The following is a 20,242-nucleotide window of genomic DNA, read 5'->3' as shown; positions in this document are numbered from 1 at the left end:
TCGGCCTCGACCCCTTGCCGATATTGTTGGCTCTTTAGGTACGGAAACGACGCCCCTTCCTTAACCGCTCGGCCACTTGACTCATCCCAATCCAAAAAATATGGGTTAAATAGTATACAGCAATAATCTGTGTTGAAAACCCTGCAAAATATTCTCTATATAATATTCAAAAAGGTAATGAGTTTACCTGTGAAGGGACATGCAGGTGCAGCCTGAAATGTCTCAAGATCAGAGTGCATCATGGTATATCAAAAGATTTAGTATTTTAATTTAATAGTTTATTCTTCTTTTCACTCTTTTTTATATTGATAAACATCAGCCTCAGTTTAGAATGTAAATATTTAGTGGCATTGTTGTATTGATAATAATCTTTTTATATCGTTTAATATTATATAATAGTTTTGATTTATATTGTTCATTGTTAAAAGATAAAGCATTATATTTCGTACCCGTAAATACTGAAACATGTGATGCTTAAAACTTAATGTCATCCTACTAAGATCACGAGAAAAAACTAAAATGACTTTTCAAGCAAATCAAAATTTGCGTACACGTTGTAGAAGGTACTTGTGAAAATGGTTAACTGATACAGACAATGGCTAGCCTTGGAATCTATCAAGATGTCTGTATGATCTAGCTGCAGAGTATAATCTATCTCATGGGAAATCCCAACCAGCTCAGATAATCTTCTAACCCCTACCCTAATTTAGAGTAGAAGTAAATTACCTCATACTAGACCAATTGTAGCTAATTCAATGTTATTTATTATACCCTACAGGGACCACTCGGGTGGAAACTCTGAATTAAAGAGCAAGTATCCAGATTTACTTGTCTATGGGAGCAACGTAGATAATGTACCAGCTTTAACAAAGTGAGTGTACTACGTTTATTTTACTGCAATATGACCAAACAAAACACCTATTATTGATGAACAGAAATGCATCTCTTATAATATATAACTTACAGATTGGAATGACATCATGATAAGATACAGCAGAATTACAAAACAATACAGAACAATTGACTAATTACAGTACAAGACAATAGAGAACAATTGATTAATTACTAGACAATAAAGAACAATTGATTAATTACTAGACAATACAGAACAATTGATTAATTACTAGACAATACAGAACAATTGATTAATTACTAGATAATAGAGAACACTTGACTAATTACAAGTCAATAGAGAACAATTAACTAATTACAAGACAATAGAGAACAATTAACTAATTACAAGACAATAGAAAACAATTAACTAATTACAAGACAATATAGAACAATTAACTAATTACAAGACAATAGAGAACAATTGACTAATTACAAGACAATAGAGAACAATTGACTAATTACAAGACAATAGAGAACAATTGACTAATTACAAGACAATAGAGAACAATTAACTAATTACAAGACAATAGAGAACAATTAACTAATTACAAGACAATAGAGAACAATTAACTAATTACAAGACAATAGAGAACAATTAACTAATTACAAGACAATAGAGAACAATTGACTAATTACAAGACAATAGAGAACAATTGAATAATTACAAGACAATAGAGAACAATTGACTAATTACAAGTCAATAGAGAACAATTAACTAATTACAAAACAATAGAGAACAATTGACTAATTACAAGATACAAGAATTACTAATTATTTTCATGATACACTTTATCTTGTAAAATATAATGAAGTTATATTGTAATCGTGACTCACAACACACCTTGGACTAAGAAACTAGGTCAAGAAAATGGATGTAGGTCATTTATACCGGTACTATTCGTTACTACTTGGAAGTAGACATATAATCTATTAATTTTAATCAGGTTTTGTACTGTAAGGTAGCATTACAATAACATTCCTAATTGCATACAGTAGCCTTTTTTAGTGGGGCACATACATCCCCTTTGGCCCCCCTTTGGTCCCCCTTTGGTCAACTACATTTTTCCAATGATAGGCCAATAGCAAAATTACTGAGGCCCCAGTACATTTGCATGCATAGCTAGATGGTTTAGTACCTGTTTTTTTAAGGGTTTTTTTGTCTGAAAAGCTTCTTTCATCTATATTGGTTTTATTGTACTTTGAAGAAATTGATATACTAAACATATGTACAGTAGGCCTACTACTAACCAATGTTGTTATGCTCCATCGATTTGAGTCGGCTTTGCTGAATTAATGTACTAATTGCATTTTTATCAGACTTTAATTTAATGAAATTATTTATTTTTTTTTTTTCAACAGTAATCTCAATGACGGAGAACAATTTACTGTAGGTTGTTTAAAGTTTACTGCTCGATTTACTCCTGGTCACACTATTGGTAATTGTGTTATATTTATATAACTATTTTAATGTTAGCCCACATACCGAACAGTGGCAAAGACTATTAGATCATCACATTAACATTGGGATTGATGTATGTTTTAATGAATCTTTTTTCTAAGAAAAACATTTGTCCATGTACAATGACTATGTTGGAATGGCGCTAAATAAATAAAAACAAGAACCGATATGTAGAAAAAAAATCTAATTGTTATAGATTCGCAATGGTGATATTCTATTTGTCCCACTTTTAGGCCACACAATTTACATCCTTGATGCTAGCCGATATCAATCTCCTGGTCATGTGTTTACCGGCGACCTTCTGTTCATGGCTGGAACGGGTAAGTGATAAGCCTACTCTAGTTTGTTTGCTTGTCTATTGTTCTACATCCATTTCCTCTTGATGTCTGACAGAGATGAATGACAGATGAGGATAATCTTCATAGATAAGGACTAATAATAGTAATAACAGTAATTGTAGATTTATAAAGTGCAGAAATTAGTGCTTAGATTAGAGCATGATGATAATTAAAATGTTTCGGATACAAAAAAGTACCAGTGTATATTTTGCTTGTGTGCACCTCACTTGTGTGCACCTCACTTGTGTGTACTTTGCTTGTGTGCACCTCGCTTGTGTGTAGTTTGCTTGTGTGCACCTCGCTTGTGTGTAGTTTGCTTGTGTGCACCTCACTTGTGTGCACTTACTTAGTTTGCACTCACTTGTGTGCACCTCACTTGTGTGCATCTCACTTGTGTGCACCTCACTTGTGTGTACTTTGTTTGTGTGCACTAACTTGTGTGCACCTCACTTGTGTGACCTTATTTGTGTGTACATCACGTGTGTGCACCTCAATAGTGTGCACTCACTTGTGTTTGTGTGCACAGTTTATCTTTCAAGATGAGTAGGGTACTTGTGCTCACAGGGAGAAGAGCATAATAATAATCTATGATATAAAGATATTTCAGGCTTCCTGGAATGCAGAAGCTAGTGTGTCCAGACAGGATTAGTGCCCTACCTTGTTTTGAAAATTTTTTTTTTCTTAAAATTTTGTTCAATGATTAGAAATCTTTACTATTGCTGGTATTGCAAAATTCCAAGAAGATTTAACTATGCTCCAACCACATGACCACTCAACATTTTACATTACTGGGTTAGCTCTTCAATTGATGGTAATGCAAAATGGCACGTAGTCTGGATTGCAGAGAGCACAGACAGGAGTGCCCCACCTTGTCTGGAAACACCTTTTTCATAAAGTCTGTTGAATATTGTGTTAGCTCTTCAATTGGTGGCATTGCAACATTCAGGTGACTGCAACATGGATTGTGGAGGCTAGTATATGCAGACAGGATGAGTCCCACCTTATCTGGAAACACCTTTTCATAAAGGTTATGGGTCAAACTCAATAACGTTCTACAAAAAAATGGCTATTTTCATCCACCTTTAGAATTAATAACCATTTCAAAATGTATGAAAAAACAAATTTAATTACGCTAGAAGATCTGCTTTTGTACAGAAATAGTAGTTAGTTAGGTGAGTTTATTGTAAAACCCTGTAACACGTCCAAACCAGTTTGACAAAAAAAGTGCGTGCCCAAAATATGGTAGTAATATATGATTTCGTGTCCAAATATGGGCACATTACATAAAGTTTGATAGAGCTTTAAGAAGGTGGAAAAGCCTACAGAATTAGGGTTGTTGAGGATCTACGTTTTGATTATTGTAATTATGTAGAATTACCAATTTGTTGTGTTCAAATTTAGCCTAATAGGGGGTGGGATTATACTCGAACATGGGATTACAATTGGTCATTGTACGGTTTCAAATTACTTTTCATAGTATGTACATTAAAATTGCTTTGTTTGGCTTTGAGATTTGAATCTATAGCAACTTTTTAGGTTATATGCATTATCATGCATATAACCTCTTGATTCTGTCAGAATCTTTATTTATTTATTCCTTTATTTATTCTTTCCTTAGCACTATTTTGTCCGTCAATTATCTTGATATCAGTTTCATCTAGCTAAGTCAATTTTTCAGAGTTTATTCCTTATGGCCAGGAATCGATGTGGTTATGTTTTCACGGTGCGCAATCACAAATTACGCGGTCTACGCGCGATTTCACGAAATCACGTTTGTAATCATATCTTCACAATCATGAATCACTTTTAAACAAAATTTGGTACCCATAAATTTCAGGTCATATTTCATCATATGGCAATATAATTACGTGCGTAGCGCATATAACGCATGCGTACGCGCGCTTAAAATTTTCAAAATTGTCAAAATTTATTTTCGATGAAATTAGAGTACGTTTCAGGCAATTTTAAGCGTTTAAAAAATTGCCATGAGTGCGCAGATTTTTGCACGCGCACTGCGCGTTATACGTTAATGCACACTCTTTTTGTCCGATTTCGGTTGTACAACCTTTCTTTAATAATATCATCATATTTTATTCACTTTTCAACGTGAAATTGCCTTATACGAGCACGTGTAAGTTAACAAAATGGTGAAAATATGCTAAATTTTAAAATTAATATAGATCGTCAGAATGCTCGGGAACACATATTTTTTATTTCATTTTCTTGAAGTGTATGTATCTTATGTATGATTTAATATTAAACTAAGTGAACAAAAGTTGATTAAGCCATAATTAATTGCATATTAAATAAAAAAAAATTCATTTCGACAATCAAACAAATTATGACATTTTCTTAGGCCATAATAACAAAATTAACATTAACTTTCTTCCTTCAAAAGTTCATATATTAAAGTTAAAAGTATATAGTTTGACAGTGCATCATTTTTGTACATTTTTAGAGATGTCATCATAGTAAAAAATTATAATTCATTGCGGTATGTAATAATCTATCTGCACCAAAGTGGTTACTGCATAGTAAATACACGGAGGAATTTTTATACAACTTTTAGTCAGTTGTGTATGGCTCGGTGGTCTGTGCTCGTGTTTATGGCACTCAAGGTACCGAGATCGAGTCTCACCTTGGGAAACGAAATAAGATTTTATTTTTATTATCCGTATTGTTTGTTCAAATTTATTTCTTAATGTATATATTATACACATGATTTATAATGAAATCTAGATAAAAAGTAACTTATGTCTTTATTATTATGTAACAACAAATGTGGTTTATGAAATTATACGCAGAGGAATCTTTGTCGGATTGTGATACCGGCTATTGTATTCGCGTTAGCAAGGTCCTATCATATATTATAAATAATTAAAGAATCTGAGAAAATCAATCAATCAAAATATCTTTTAAAAATCAATTATCTTTATTTAAATCAATGCATATAACCTATAATTCGTCATAGCGACGAACTAAATCTAGTTTTATTTGATATTATCACAAAGATACCACAATATTTTTTTATTGCTATTGTAAATTTTTATTGCAACTATTCCATATGGCACGAGCAGTGATATTCACTTCTTTTTTAAAGTAGACGTGTGTTTGTTTGACCAGTGAAGACCTCATCATATAATGCTAACATTTCATTATTAGTCATAAAACAGAAAATTCTATAAAAAATCATGCCTTCTAAAATGCGATTGGAACCTCTTGTATATACAGTCAAAACTGAAGATCATAGAAAATATGAATAATTTAACAAGTTCACAAATCCTTAGAAAAAATAACCCTGTGTTGACTTTTAGATATGACTTCTTAGTGCTTGTTTGTGCTGTTATGTGAGCAAATAACCTAAAAATTACTCTGACTAATTTCTTAGAAAAAAATATAACTATAAAGCAAACTGTTTCCAGGGTTTGCTTATTGCAAGGAACAAAATATAATGTGAACATGAACAGTTTCTAGAGTTTGCTTATGGCAAGGAAAAAAATATAATGTGAACATGAACAGTTTCTAGAGTTTGCTTATGGCAAGGAACAAAATATAATGTGAACATGAACAGTTTCTAGAGTTTGCTTATTGCAAGGAACAAAATATAATGTGAACATGAACAGTTTCTAGAGTTTGCTTATGGCAAGGAACAAAATATAATGTGAACATGAACAGTTTCTAGAGTTTGCTTATTGCAAGGAACAAAATATAATGTGAACATGAACAGTTTCTAGAGTCTGCTTATTGCAAGGAACAAAATATAATGTGAACATGAACAGTTTCTAGAGTTTGCTTATTGCAAGGAACAAAATATAATGTGAACATGAACAGTTTCTAGAGTCTGCTTATTGCAAGGAACAAAATATAATGTGAACATGAACAGTTTCTAGGGTTTGCTTATTGCAAGGAACAAAATATAATGTGAACATTAACAGTTTCTAGGATTTGCTTATTGCAAGGAACAAAATATAATGTGAACATTAACAGTTTCTAGAGTTTGCTTATTGCAAGGAACAAAATATAATGTGAACATGAACAGTTTCTAGAGTTTGCTTATTGCAAGGAAAAAAATATAATGTGAACATGAACAGTTTCTAGAGTTTGCTTATTGCAAGGAACAAAATATAATGTGAACATGAACAGTTTCTAGAGTTTGCTTATTGCAAGGAACAAAATATAATGTGAACATGAACAGTTTCTAGAGTTTGCTTATTGCAAGGAACAAAATATAATGTGAACATAAACAGTTTCTAGGGTTTGCTTCTTGCAAGGAATGAAATGTGAACATCAACAGTTTCTAGGGTTTGCTTGTTGCAAGGAATGAAATGTGAACATGAACAGTTTCTAGGGTTTGCTTGTTGCAAGGAATGAAATGTGAACATGAACAGTTTCTAAGTTTTACTTATTGCTACAGTAGTAACAAAATATAACATGAACATGAACAGTTCGCAGTATATGAGCTTTGCCAGGAACCTCAGCCATTAATTTTTTTTGTCAATAGTGTTTTCAATATAGTTTGAAATAATATTTTCTTATGTCGAAATTAACTTGTAATCGTATGTATTTGTTTTCTTAAGCATTTCACTTGGGTAGTTATAAACTATAAATTCTTTATTTAAGTGAGGGTTAAAGGAAGTTGTTTTATAGGTTGCAATGGATACAGGAAGTAATGTGGATCGAAATGAAGGATTTCTGATTTATACTTTTGAATTGTCTTTATACATTTGGCTTAAAGTACTTTTCATCGCTGCCCGTCACATGTTGCGTATCGGCTCCAGTATAAAGGGTAGACCAAGGTCAAGTTACCGAATTGGTCTGTGTGGGATGGTATTGATGCACACGTTGAAACTTGTTTAAATGCAATTTAAGAAGAAAAAAACCGTTCCTAGATTTTTCATGGTTAAATTGAGCTAATTTTAAAATGATTTCAGATTTCATTTGCATTTGTTTTAGGGTCAGGGTGGGATCTTCAACTTTATCTTTATCATATTTGCCTACAATTGATTTGTTTGATGGTAAAAGTAATATAGAATTATTTGAGGTTGAGATCATCTAATTATTGTTTTCACATTCTAAGTATTGACAAATTAATCCATCATCATTAGCCTGACGAATGAAATATGGAAAAAAGTTTTAAATGTTATTATTTCATACACATATAGTAATAACAATAATACGAATTTGTAATGCGCCAATTCAAACAGTGAGTCAAAGTGATTAAAGGCACAGTGTATGAGAGAGCTCAGAATTAAAAGGTGCTTAGGCCATATGTTTTAGTATTAAAAGTAGGAATGGAATAAACATTTTTTTAAGAGGAGCGAAGATTCGAACCAAGGCATCTATAAATAGAACATGTGTTCTTTTAATCTACCACATAACAACCTGCAATGTTAAACAATATAAGACAAAGACTGAATGAAATCTCAAATGTTTAATGTAGTAGTATGTTATGATTTTACAATCATTAAAACTTTATTACCATTTTTATTCTGAAAACATCTTGTAACCTTTCTTTTATCCATTTATGATTTGCTCAGATTTGTTTGATTTTATACGGTCAAACTAAAAACTTTAAACAAAAGGAGCATGTGATGAAACGATAAAATGAAATTAAGTGATTCCCATTTAATGGTCTGTTATATAAAACTGAATTTTCACGAGAGCTAAATCTGTACCAGCATTTCATATTTCTTTTACTAAATGTTCCAGTCTTGTATAAAATTAGTATTAGATGTGAAATTCTTAAATACAAGTGGAGCAACTTTATAAATTTCTCGTCTCTACTTATTTGTATTAAAAAAATAGAAATCATCATCATCAAAATGAGGCATTTGTTTCAAGAAGAATCTTATTTTTAACATTTCATCCTCTTAATCCATTTCTTCCATCTTCCAAATTTGTTTTTGTCCCTTCGAAATGGCCGACATTCCTCTCATCTCCAATTCCATGCTAAAAACTCCCGCTTCCTCCACTCTACCCTTCTCTCGCCTATAAGGTTGGTGTTTCGTTTCGGTTTTCGTTTCGTTTATTTTTCCACTCACTTATATATATAATTTGAACAAACATGAGTATACATATATTAAATGTGGGTGGATGGTGGTCACAGTAAGTTCACTGAACTTTAAGTCGTGACTTCCGTAGGCCTATAAGTATAGTAACAATGCTACGTAGTAGACTAAAATATAAATATATAAAAGTGAAGGTACATAAAATAAAAAATAAAAAAAATTTAATTATAGAGGTTAAGGTGTTGACATTCACTCGTCTACGACCCTAAAATCATTTAAACATAAACTTGATTAAAACTTTTAAATATTTATTTATATACTGTACATAATAATATTGTAGAAACATTTTTGAAATTGTATTTGTATTTTTTGTATGTGCACGTGTTGATCTGGGCCTCCGTGGTTAAATAAACTTGAATTGAATATATAGATAATTTAGATAATAATATTTTTTTGTATTTTTTAGGTCGAATGTTTGAAAGTTCAGCGATGGAAATGTTACAATCTTTAGACAAAGTTTGTGAACTTGCTGATGATACATTTATATGGCCAGGTAATAAACATTAATGTAATTAAAAAAACAAAAACAAAGAAAGCTGTTTGCCAAATAGCACAAATAATAAAAATAACAAAATGGAATTGCTTAATAATAAAAATAATACAGTATTAGTGAATTTAGGTTACCAAACCTAACTATATTTCCCTATGGAAACAGGTAGCATACCACAAACCTGTTTATTCGCCATGTAAAAACAACAATGATATTTTAAGTGTTGGTTTAATAAATAGCATGTGTTTTTTTTACACAGGACATGAGTATGCTAAGAGTAATCTAACTTTTGTACAGCATATAGAACCAAGCAATGACAAAGTTAAGGTAAAATTTGATGTATCATAGAAAACAATAGATTGTTGTATGTATGTGTAACTTGTCCAGGAAATGTTAAAGTGTTTAATAGATATGTTTATTATTTTTACTCTCAATATTACTTATTTATGTATGATATGCAAAATATAGTAGTAACTAGTAAAACAAGCCGATAAAAGGACTTTTACTGTGAAACAATTTAGTGTCATGAAAAGTACACAAATAAATGGGCTATGTCAGTTTACGTGCAAAGTTCCTTTTAGATGAAATATATTTAAATATTGAGGATTAGCAATGGTATAAAGACTATGAGTGCTCATTAGCTAAAAACAGGGCCTCGGAACTCAAGAGGTCTCCAATCCACTCATTTTTAACCTGCTATGAAACAACACTTTAAACATTATTTGAGTACATAATACTATAACATAAAATGTGATTTCAGATTTATATTAACAGATTTGCCTCAGTAAATTTCCCCCTGACCAAGATCTTATATGAACTTAAACAACAAAGAAAACAAATAACTGTTTATATATTTCACTGATTGAACTTGTTTTGTTAAAACATGATTCTGTTGTCAATAACCTCCATTTTAGATACGTTGAGTTTATTACAAATTTACATACTCCATTTCTCATATATGACAACATTATTTGAACATCCATGCGTGTGACAAAAACTTTTGAAATTTGCCCTTTTCAATCGTATTTTGTGTCATATGATAAATGATTTTCTCAATTTCTGAGATAAATAAAATTTGACTTGGAATTAGAAATTATAATTGTTTTGTTCATTTGGTTTGATCATGGAGAAATAAGTTCTCCATTGTTTGATAGTAGATAGATATCATTTAATTTATAATACCTGCAACCAATTCACTATAAATAGAATTAAAATCAACTTTTCAAAAAGAAAGTTTACACAAATAATCCAGCTTGGTATAATCCAATGTTATTTTAAGCTATTATAAGCTAGTTGAATATTTAATTAAAACACGACAAAGAAATGAAAAATGCACTTTAAAAGCCTTCTCTATTAATGTTCTTTGTTTGAAGCTTTATTTAATTTTTAATGTTCTCACAACAAAAATCAATTAATTTGTGTCAATGCACTTTCATATTGTGGGACTGTCTATTGTATTCTAAACAATACAAAAGGATTTACATATATAAAAGTCCTTTGTGTCTGATAAAAGAATTCACTATATTACTTTTATCAGAATTAAATATTGAACAAATTGTTGTAATTTGATTTTTATGACTTAGAAATGAAAATATGTATTAATGTTAACTAGAATTATAGTCTTTGTGTTTAACATAATTACAATGATATTTACAAATGTAATTGGAAACGAAATGCAGACTTCATTACATATTATTAATAGTGACTGTTGAAAGATGTCTTTGTTATAAACAAGAATTTACTTTGTTTTCTGATGACCTTGCACTGGATTGAACCAAGGCCTTGGTGGTAAGACACGTTCACGTGAACAACACTTCCTTATCAACCATGATTTGAGGAAAGAGCGCGAAATTACATGTAATTAAACAACACATATCAAAACAAAACATGTATAATCTTTTATTAATTCACGCCTTCCTAAGCCGCAATTATTTTTTTGGACCCTGGATAATAATATTTGTGAACAAAAGCAGGGCATATAGTGATTTCACAATATGTTGAGTTTTTTCTCACTTCTTACTATGTACACTTCTGCAGTAGTTCACGTGTATATAAGTCAGTATTTTGTTTTCAACTTTGAAAACAAGCAGCTACATTTGTAATTTGCCAAAAGCACAGTTCACTGGAAAGTTTAACAAAATCTTCAATATTGTTAAAAGTAAAAAGTAAAATTCAAAGAACAAGAACAAGAACAAGAACAAAAAGGGGGATAGACATTTAAGAACCATGACTGTATATATCATTAGTGGGAAACGCAATATAAGTCTGATACATTGTTTCCAACAAGCATCTACCCTAGACTGTGCCTATGGACCTTAGGAAGTTTAACCACAATGTATTGTTAAAACATAATGTAACCTTTTTTTATACATTCACCATTGTATATAGTACAATAATAGAGAAAATTGTTTCTCATAATGGAAGTTCATTTTTATCAAAGGATTTAATGAATGTAAAAACAAATATGGTTATGTGTGCTAATTTTTTGTCAAGATTTGGTAGTTTTGTGTAGGTTTATACATCAGTTTTTTCTTTGGTTTTCCACAAGTTCCCTGACGTGAATATATACATTTAACAAATCTTATTGTTATATAAAAATCATTTTTAGTTAGTAAGGGAAATAGCAGAAGTCTACAATCGAGTTGGGGATGAAATCATAATACACTGTTGAGGGTTCTAATTTGACAATGCTTACACATAGTTTCTTCTAAATGTTTGCTGAAGCTAATCTTGTATTAATAATTTCAAATACAAGTTAAATTGTTATGTAAAAGTGTTAAATACAGTAATATTTCTTTCTACTAAATGGCAGATTAGATTTTGAGAGGAGTTACGAAAACTACAGAACATCAGTATAGGGTCTATTACCCAGTATGTGTGTGTATGAGATATTAGATTTTGCCACTGTGGAATTGCTAGGCTAGGTATGGTAACTTCCGCTATAGTGGGTGATAAAGTCTTTATTTACGCTGTTGATTTAATGATTTGAACTGTTGGATAAGCCTACCATTACATTTAAGTTCAAACTAGGAGATCAGCCAAACTGGTTATATAATTAAAACGACTTTCTAGACAGTTGAAATCTGTAATCCCCAAATGTATTATATTGCTGTATAAACAGACTAAAGGCCAATTTACATAAACAAGCAGTAACGGTAATAAAAATATAGAATCTATGTTATTCCTTATTACCATTTACACACAGCGCGACGCAGACTTGTTTCTGCTGACAATAGATACAGATTCTACGTGGGAGAATCTACACGGCTTTTTCGCTTACCGTTACCGTGTGTGAAGCCCACAATCTGAAAACGACTATAAAAACCAACTATAAAGTACTATAAATTCACATTCTAAAGTTGCATCAAGTATAATTTCAGTCATTTTATTTTTTTTCCCAACAGTTTCAAATTTTGTCATTGGTCATTTTTTTTGTAAACAACCAAATAGGTCACATGCTTATGACAGAAAGAAATTTACATATATTTGCAGTTTGCCAAAAAGATATATAGTGGATGATAGTACAAAGTTAATTATCCCTTTGTTTTCAGATGTTAATGTTTTTTGTATTTTGTTCTTTTGTAGAAAAAACTAGACTGGGTAATTGAACAAAGAAAAGAGAGAAAAATGACGGTATGGATTGCATTAATTTTGTAATTTTGTGGATGGGTATGGTATTGTGTGTGTCTACCATGTCGAACACAGGAGATGACCCCACACCCCCTCCCCTACCATGTTGAACACAGGAGATGACTCCACACCCCCTCCCCTACTTCTCTTTCATCTTCATTTATGTACACAATGGCCAAGAAAATAAGACAAAGTAGCTATCTAAATTCTTTACTATTTGATTCTTTAATGATGTATTAATTGTTAATTAGTATAACCACAAGATTTGTTAAACAAATCTATTAATACTATATTTATTTTTACATTTCATCAATTCAATGAATCTTTCTACTCCACTCTATAGCCTCAAATGAACATGATATATATAGTTTATGCATCCTGTAATTGGGAAGTTTATCGCTTTTGGATGCTTATAAAATTAAGAAAAAAAAAACCTTAAAAAAACCAAGAACTCGTACATTATGAAATAAAAAACCTTAAAAAAAACCAAGAACATTATGAAATTTAAAAAAAAAAAACTTGAAAAAAAACAAGAACTCATACATCAGAATGCTTTTGGATGCTTATGAAATTAAGAAAAAAAAACCCTTGAAAAACCAAGAACTCATACATTATGAAATAGAAAAAAAAACCCTTGAAAAACCAAGAACTCATACATTATGAAATTAAGAAAAAAAAACCCTTGAAAAACCAAGAACTCATACATTATGAAATTAAGAAAAAAAAACCCTTGAAAAACCAAGAACTCATACATTATGAAATTAAGAAAAAAAAACCCTTGAAAAACCAAGAACTCATACATTATGAAATTAAGAAAAAAAAAACCTTGAAAAACCAAGAACTCATACATTATGAAATTAAGAAAAAAAAAACCTTGAAAAACCAAGAACTCATACATTATGAAATTAAGAAAAAAAAAACCTTGAAAAACCAAGAACTCATACATTATGAAATTAAGAAAAAAAAAACCTTGAAAAACCAAGAACTCATACATTATGAAATTAAGAAAAAAAAAACCCTTGAAAAACCAAGAACTCATACATTATGAAATTAAGAAAAAAAAAACCTTGAAAAACCAAGAACTCATACATTATGAAATTAAGAAAAAAAAAACCTTGAAAAACCAAGAACTCATACATTATGAAATTAAGAAAAAAAAAAACCTTAACAAAACCAAGAACTCATACATTATGAAATTAAGAAAAAAAAACCCTTGAAAAACCAAGAACTCATACATTATGAAATTAAGAAAAAAAAAACCTTGAAAAACCAAGAACTCATACATTATGAAATTAAGAAAAAAAAAAACCTTAACAAAACCAAGAACTCATACATTATGAAATTAAGAAAAAAAAAACCTTGAAAAACCAAGAACTCATACATTATGAAATTAAGAAAAAAAAAAAACCTTAACAAAACCAAGAACTCATACATTATGAAATTAAGAAAAAAAAACCCTTGAAAAACCAAGAACTCATACATTATGAAATTAAGAAAAAAAAAACCTTGAAAAACCAAGAACTCATACATTATGAAATTAAGAAAAAAAAAAAACCTTAACAAAACCAAGAACTCATACATTATGAAATTAAGAAAAAAAAAACCTTGAAAAACCAAGAACTCATACATTATGAAATTAAGAAAAAAAAAAAACCTTAACAAAACCAAGAACTCATACATTATGAAATTAAGAAAAAAAAACCCTTGAAAAACCAAGAACTCATACATTATGAAATTAAGAAAAAAAAAACCTTGAAAAACCAAGAACTCATACATTATGAAATTAAGAAAAAAAAAAAACCTTAACAAAACCAAGAACTCATACATTATGAAATTAAGAAAAAAAAAACCTTGAAAAACCAAGAACTCATACATTATGAAATTAAGAAAAAAAAAAAAACCTTAACAAAACCAAGAACTCATACATTATGAAATTAAGAAAAAAAAAACCTTGAAAAACCAAGAACTCATACATTATGAAATTAAGAAAAAAAAAACCCTTGAAAAACCAAGAACTCATACATTATGAAATTAAGAAAAAAAAAACCTTGAAAAACCAAGAACTCATACATTATGAAATTAAGAAAAAAAAAACCTTGAAAAACCAAGAACTCATACATTATGAAATTAAGAAAAAAAAAAAACCTTAACAAAACCAAGAACTCATACATTATGAAATTAAGAAAAAAAAACCCTTGAAAAACCAAGAACTCATACATTATGAAATTAAGAAAAAAAAAACGTTGAAAAACCAAGAACTCATACATTATGAAATTAAGAAAAAAAAAAAAACCTTAACAAAACCAAGAACTCATACATTATGAAATTAAGAAAAAAAAAACCTTGAAAAACCAAGAACTCATACATTATGAAATTAAGAAAAAAAAAAAACCTTAACAAAACCAAGAACTCATACATTATGAAATTAAGAAAAAAAAACCCTTGAAAAACCAAGAACTCATACATTATGAAATTAAGAAAAAAAAAACCTTGAAAAACCAAGAACTCATACATTATGAAATTAAGAAAAAAAAAAAACCTTAACAAAACCAAGAACTCATACATTATGAAATTAAGAAAAAAAAAACCTTGAAAAACCAAGAACTCATACATTATGAAATTAAGAAAAAAAAAAAACCTTAACAAAACCAAGAACTCATACATTATGAAATTAAGAAAAAAAAAACCTTGAAAAACCAAGAACTCATACATTATGAAATTAAGAAAAAAAAAAAACCTTAACAAAACCAAGAACTCATACATTATGAAATTAAGAAAAAAAAACCCTTGAAAAACCAAGAACTCATACATTATGAAATTAAGAAAAAAAAAACCTTGAAAAACCAAGAACTCATACATTATGAAATTAAGACAAAAAAAAAACCTTAACAAAACCAAGAACTCATACATTATGAAATTAAGAAAAAAAAAACCTTGAAAAACCAAGAACTCATACATTATGAAATTAAGAAAAAAAAAAAACCTTAACAAAACCAAGAACTCATACATTATGAAATTAAGAAAAAAAAAAAACCTTAACAAAACCAAGAACTCATACATTATGAAATTAAGAAAAAAAAACCCTTGAAAAACCAAGAACTCATACATTATGAAATTAAGAAAAAAAAAACCTTGAAAAACCAAGAACTCATACATTATGAAATTAAGAAAAAAAAAACCTTGAAAAACCAAGAACTCATACATTATGAAATTAAGAAAAAAAAACCTTGAAAAACCAAGAACTCATACATTATGAAATTAAGAAAAAAAAAAAACCAAGAACTCATACATTATGAAATTAAGAAAAAAAAAAAACCAAGAACTCATACATTATGAAATTAAGAAAAAAAAAAACCAAGAACTCATACATTATGAAATTAAGAAAAAAAAAACCAAGAACTCATACATTATGAAATTAAGAAAAAAAAAAAACCAAGAACTCATACATTATGAAATTAAGAAAAAAAAAAAACCAAGAACTCATACATTATGAAATTAAGAAAAAAAAAAAACCAAGAACTCATACATTATGAAATTAAGAAAAAAAAAAACCAAGAACTCATACATTATGAAATTAAGAAAAAAAAAAAACCAAGAACTCATACATTATGAAATTAAGAAAAAAAAAAACCAAGAACTCATACATTATGAAATTAAGAAAAAAAAAAAACCAAGAACTCATACATTATGAAATTAAGAAAAAAAAAAAACCAAGAACTCATACATTATGAAATTAAGAAAAAAAAAAAACCAAGAACTCATACATTATGAAATTAAGAAAAAAAAAAAACCAAGAACTCATACATTATGAAATTAAGAAAAAAAAAAAACCAAGAACTCATACATTATGAAATTAAGAAAAAAAAAAAACCAAGAACTCATACATTATGAAATTAAGAAAAAAAAAAACCAAGAACTCATACATTATGAAATTAAGAAAAAAAAAAAAACCAAGAACTCATACATTATGAAATTAAGAAAAAAAAAAAACCAAGAACTCATACATTATGAAATTAAGAAAAAAAAAAACCAAGAACTCATACATTATGAAATTAAGAAAAAAAAAAACCAAGAACTCATACATTATGAAATTAAGAAAAAAAAAAACCAAGAACTCATACATTATGAAATTAAGAAAAAAAAAAACCAAGAACTCATACATTATGAAATTAAGAAAAAAAAAAAACCAAGAACTCATACATTATGAAATTAAGAAAAAAAAAAACCAAGAACTCATACATTATGAAATTAAGAAAAAAAAAAAACCAAGAACTCATACATTATGAAATTAAGAAAAAAAAAACCAAGAACTCATACATTATGAAATTAAGAAAAAAAAAAACCAAGAACTCATACATTATGAAATTAAGAAAAAAAAAAAACCAAGAACTCATACATTATGAAATTAAGAAAAAAAAAAACCAAGAACTCATACATTATGAAATTAAGAAAAAAAAAAAACCAAGAACTCATACATTATGAAATTAAGAAAAAAAAAAAACCAAGAACTCATACATTATGAAATTAAGAAAAAAAAAAACCAAGAACTCATACATTATGAAATTAAGAAAAAAAAAAAACCAAGAACTCATACATTATGAAATTAAGAAAAAAAAAAAACCAAGAACTCATACATTATGAAATTAAGAAAAAAAAAAAACCAAGAACTCATACATTAGGACTCATACAGAACCATTTTCTAAACAGTTTTGACCTTAAACTTTGTGTAACATGCAGGAAAATATAGCAATTACTATTTGAAGTTAAAAACAATTTAAATGTGTTTATATTTAATTTGTCTAGATTCCGTCAACTTTGAAAGAAGAAATGGAATATAACCCTTTCCTTCGGACCCATACAGAATCAATTCTGGAAATTGTTGGACTTAAAATTGACGACGAGTGTAAGGACAAAGAAGCAATCCGTGCAAAAGCTCTTGAAGAATTACGCACACGAAAGGATAAGTATTCCTACAAACTATAAGGTCAATGCCAAACACTAGGGCACTTGGCAAACATTTGGCCTACATTGTATTGTTAAACTATATATACAGTACTTGAGGATAAGCCCACTGTGAGGTATAACATAAGTTTCACCTCAAAATTTGGAAAGGAATAATGTGAATACAGGTCAAACAACATTTGACCCTTACAGTATGTGCAGTATAAAGGCCAATTTACACAGACGAGCGGTAATGTTAAGCGGAAAACCGCGTAGCTTGTCCCACGTAGAATATGTGTCTATCCTTAAGTGGAAACTACCCATCCTCTCCGCGTTTTGTGTACATGGTCATAAGAAATAACATAGATTCAATTCAATTATTTTATTCTGTCAAGGACTCTGGCTTGAAAATTGATTCTATATTTTTATTACTGTTGCCGCTTGTTTGTGTGAATTGGGCTTAAAGCTTATTATCTCTCAAACTTGAAACAATTTTGCGTTCTACAGTAGTGGGGTGAAGGTATATGCTTGGGTCAAATTGGGTTGTTTGCTTTCTCTATGTAGGACCTGTCTAAAAGTTGTCATATATTATATATTTGTGTCTGCTTAATAGCATGAATAAAATATTATATCGAATTACAAGAGATCTGAATTTGACATGTATGTATATAGAAAATATTGTTTGAAGGTTTGCATGGCGAATTCAAATTTACACCACGTATTTTAGTTAATTCTCACTCCTGGGGACAATCAAAGCATATTGATCGAAACGTTGAGAAACTCAACAATTCTTTTCAGAACTATATGTGGTAATAATAATGTAATAACTTTATTTTTTCTCTTTTATAACAGAGGCACAATTCTCAAGAGATGTGCAACAAAAAAAAAATAAATATGGACTTATCTTACTACACAATCAAATACAAACATTATAAATTATTACATTAAAAAGTATATACACATTAGGTTATAAAAATACATTTAATACATTTGAGCGAAAAGTAAAAGATTGTGTTATGGACGGATATTATAAATTTTGTGGCGTTCTTTCCACGCAGTTGTTAAAAATAATTTACACCGCAAACTTTATATCAACATATAGAGAAAATAATTTGAAAATGGATTTTTTAATTCAAAAGCAGGGGGAGTGGGATTGTATTATAAAAATGGCAGTTTTGAATGCTCTTCTGCCTTTTATTCTTCCACCCTATCATGACCCGTTTATTAGCTTAACATTTTACTTTCACAGTACTGTTAACTCTCCAGAAACTGGACAACCTGAGACTTACTTACTTATTTATTATTATGCTATTGGTCAATTACAAATGTAAGATGTATTACTATACTATAATGGATTAATTAAAATTATGAGAAACAATGCAACATTACACACTGCCATTATTAAGTAAAGCTTAATATTTTGATATTTATGTTCTTAATCTAGTGTCACATAGTCTTTTTACACTTTTTGATCACATTTATTTTTATATTTTCTTTATCCTTTGCTTTTTATACTACAAAAAGTGTGTAAAAAAGTGACACCTGTTATTATAATTATTAATATTGTTATTATATTATTGTTGTTCAATTATGTAAACTATTATAGTACCATATATATATTGTATAGGAACAATGGAACATTATTATACACTGCCATATTGAATAAACCATAGATATATAGGTCCATTAATAAACTTAAGGATTTTGATATTATATTCTTAATCTAGTGTCACATAGTATTTTTGTAACACTATATGATTAAATTTATTTTTATATTTTCTTTTATCCTTTGCTTTTTATATTACTTAATTAGATAAGATACCTCAAGTAAAGGACATTTAACATGTTTTTACACATTTATACTTTCATTCTTTTTCCAACAATAATTTTTCCAATATATTTACATACATAATTCTCTATTGCATTCCCAGCAGAAAAGACAACTTGTATATGACATGCGATTGGTCACATAAGCTGTAAGCTTTTCAGCAAGTGATATAAAAAGTGATAAAATATGAATATACTGTATACAAATACATTATTATTTTATTACTAATTCCTGTGCTATATATTTCATAATTATTTTTATTATAATACTATTGTATTTTCCAATTGTTTTTATTGGTAAAGTCTGCTTTTTATTTATTTTTTATAATATGTATTATTGTGTATTGTCCTTGATACTATATGTAAACTATACAAATAAATATACAATATTGTGCAAGGCTTATGATATTAAAAATATTTATTCGGATTATATTTTGTGGTTGATGTCACTTCCTGTTTGTTGCTTACAATTATTCATATCATCACCGGTAATAACTATAATACTTTACTAAACAAATAAAGGTATAACTCAATATATAGGTGGCGCTGTCCATTTTCTATGAAAATATAGGGCTTCTATAAACAAAATTCAAAC

The 20,242-nt window shown here is 28.8% G+C and overlaps 1 protein-coding gene across 1 annotated transcript in view; it reads left to right on the top strand.

The window, feature by feature from the left end:
* The window catches only part of LOC140039323 (probable hydrolase PNKD), a 54,418-nt gene extending 34,381 nt beyond the window's left edge, over positions 1-20,037 (top strand). Inside the window, exons 5-11 of the mRNA XM_072084956.1 lie at positions 779-871; positions 2,254-2,330; positions 2,587-2,673; positions 9,166-9,252; positions 9,509-9,576; positions 12,835-12,882; positions 17,683-20,037. Of these exons, the coding sequence (XP_071941057.1) occupies positions 779-871; positions 2,254-2,330; positions 2,587-2,673; positions 9,166-9,252; positions 9,509-9,576; positions 12,835-12,882; positions 17,683-17,862 (640 nt within the window). The 3' untranslated portion in view covers positions 17,863-20,037. The remainder of the gene's footprint in view (positions 1-778; positions 872-2,253; positions 2,331-2,586; positions 2,674-9,165; positions 9,253-9,508; positions 9,577-12,834; positions 12,883-17,682) is intronic.
* Positions 20,038-20,242: the final 205 nt, after the last annotated feature.

Source organism: Antedon mediterranea, chromosome 1 (assembly GCF_964355755.1).
Source record: "Antedon mediterranea chromosome 1, ecAntMedi1.1, whole genome shotgun sequence".
Lineage (NCBI taxonomy): Eukaryota > Metazoa > Echinodermata > Crinoidea > Comatulida > Antedonidae > Antedon > Antedon mediterranea.
Note: the sequence above shows the minus strand (reverse complement) of the source record. Positions and strands in the feature narration are given on the sequence as shown.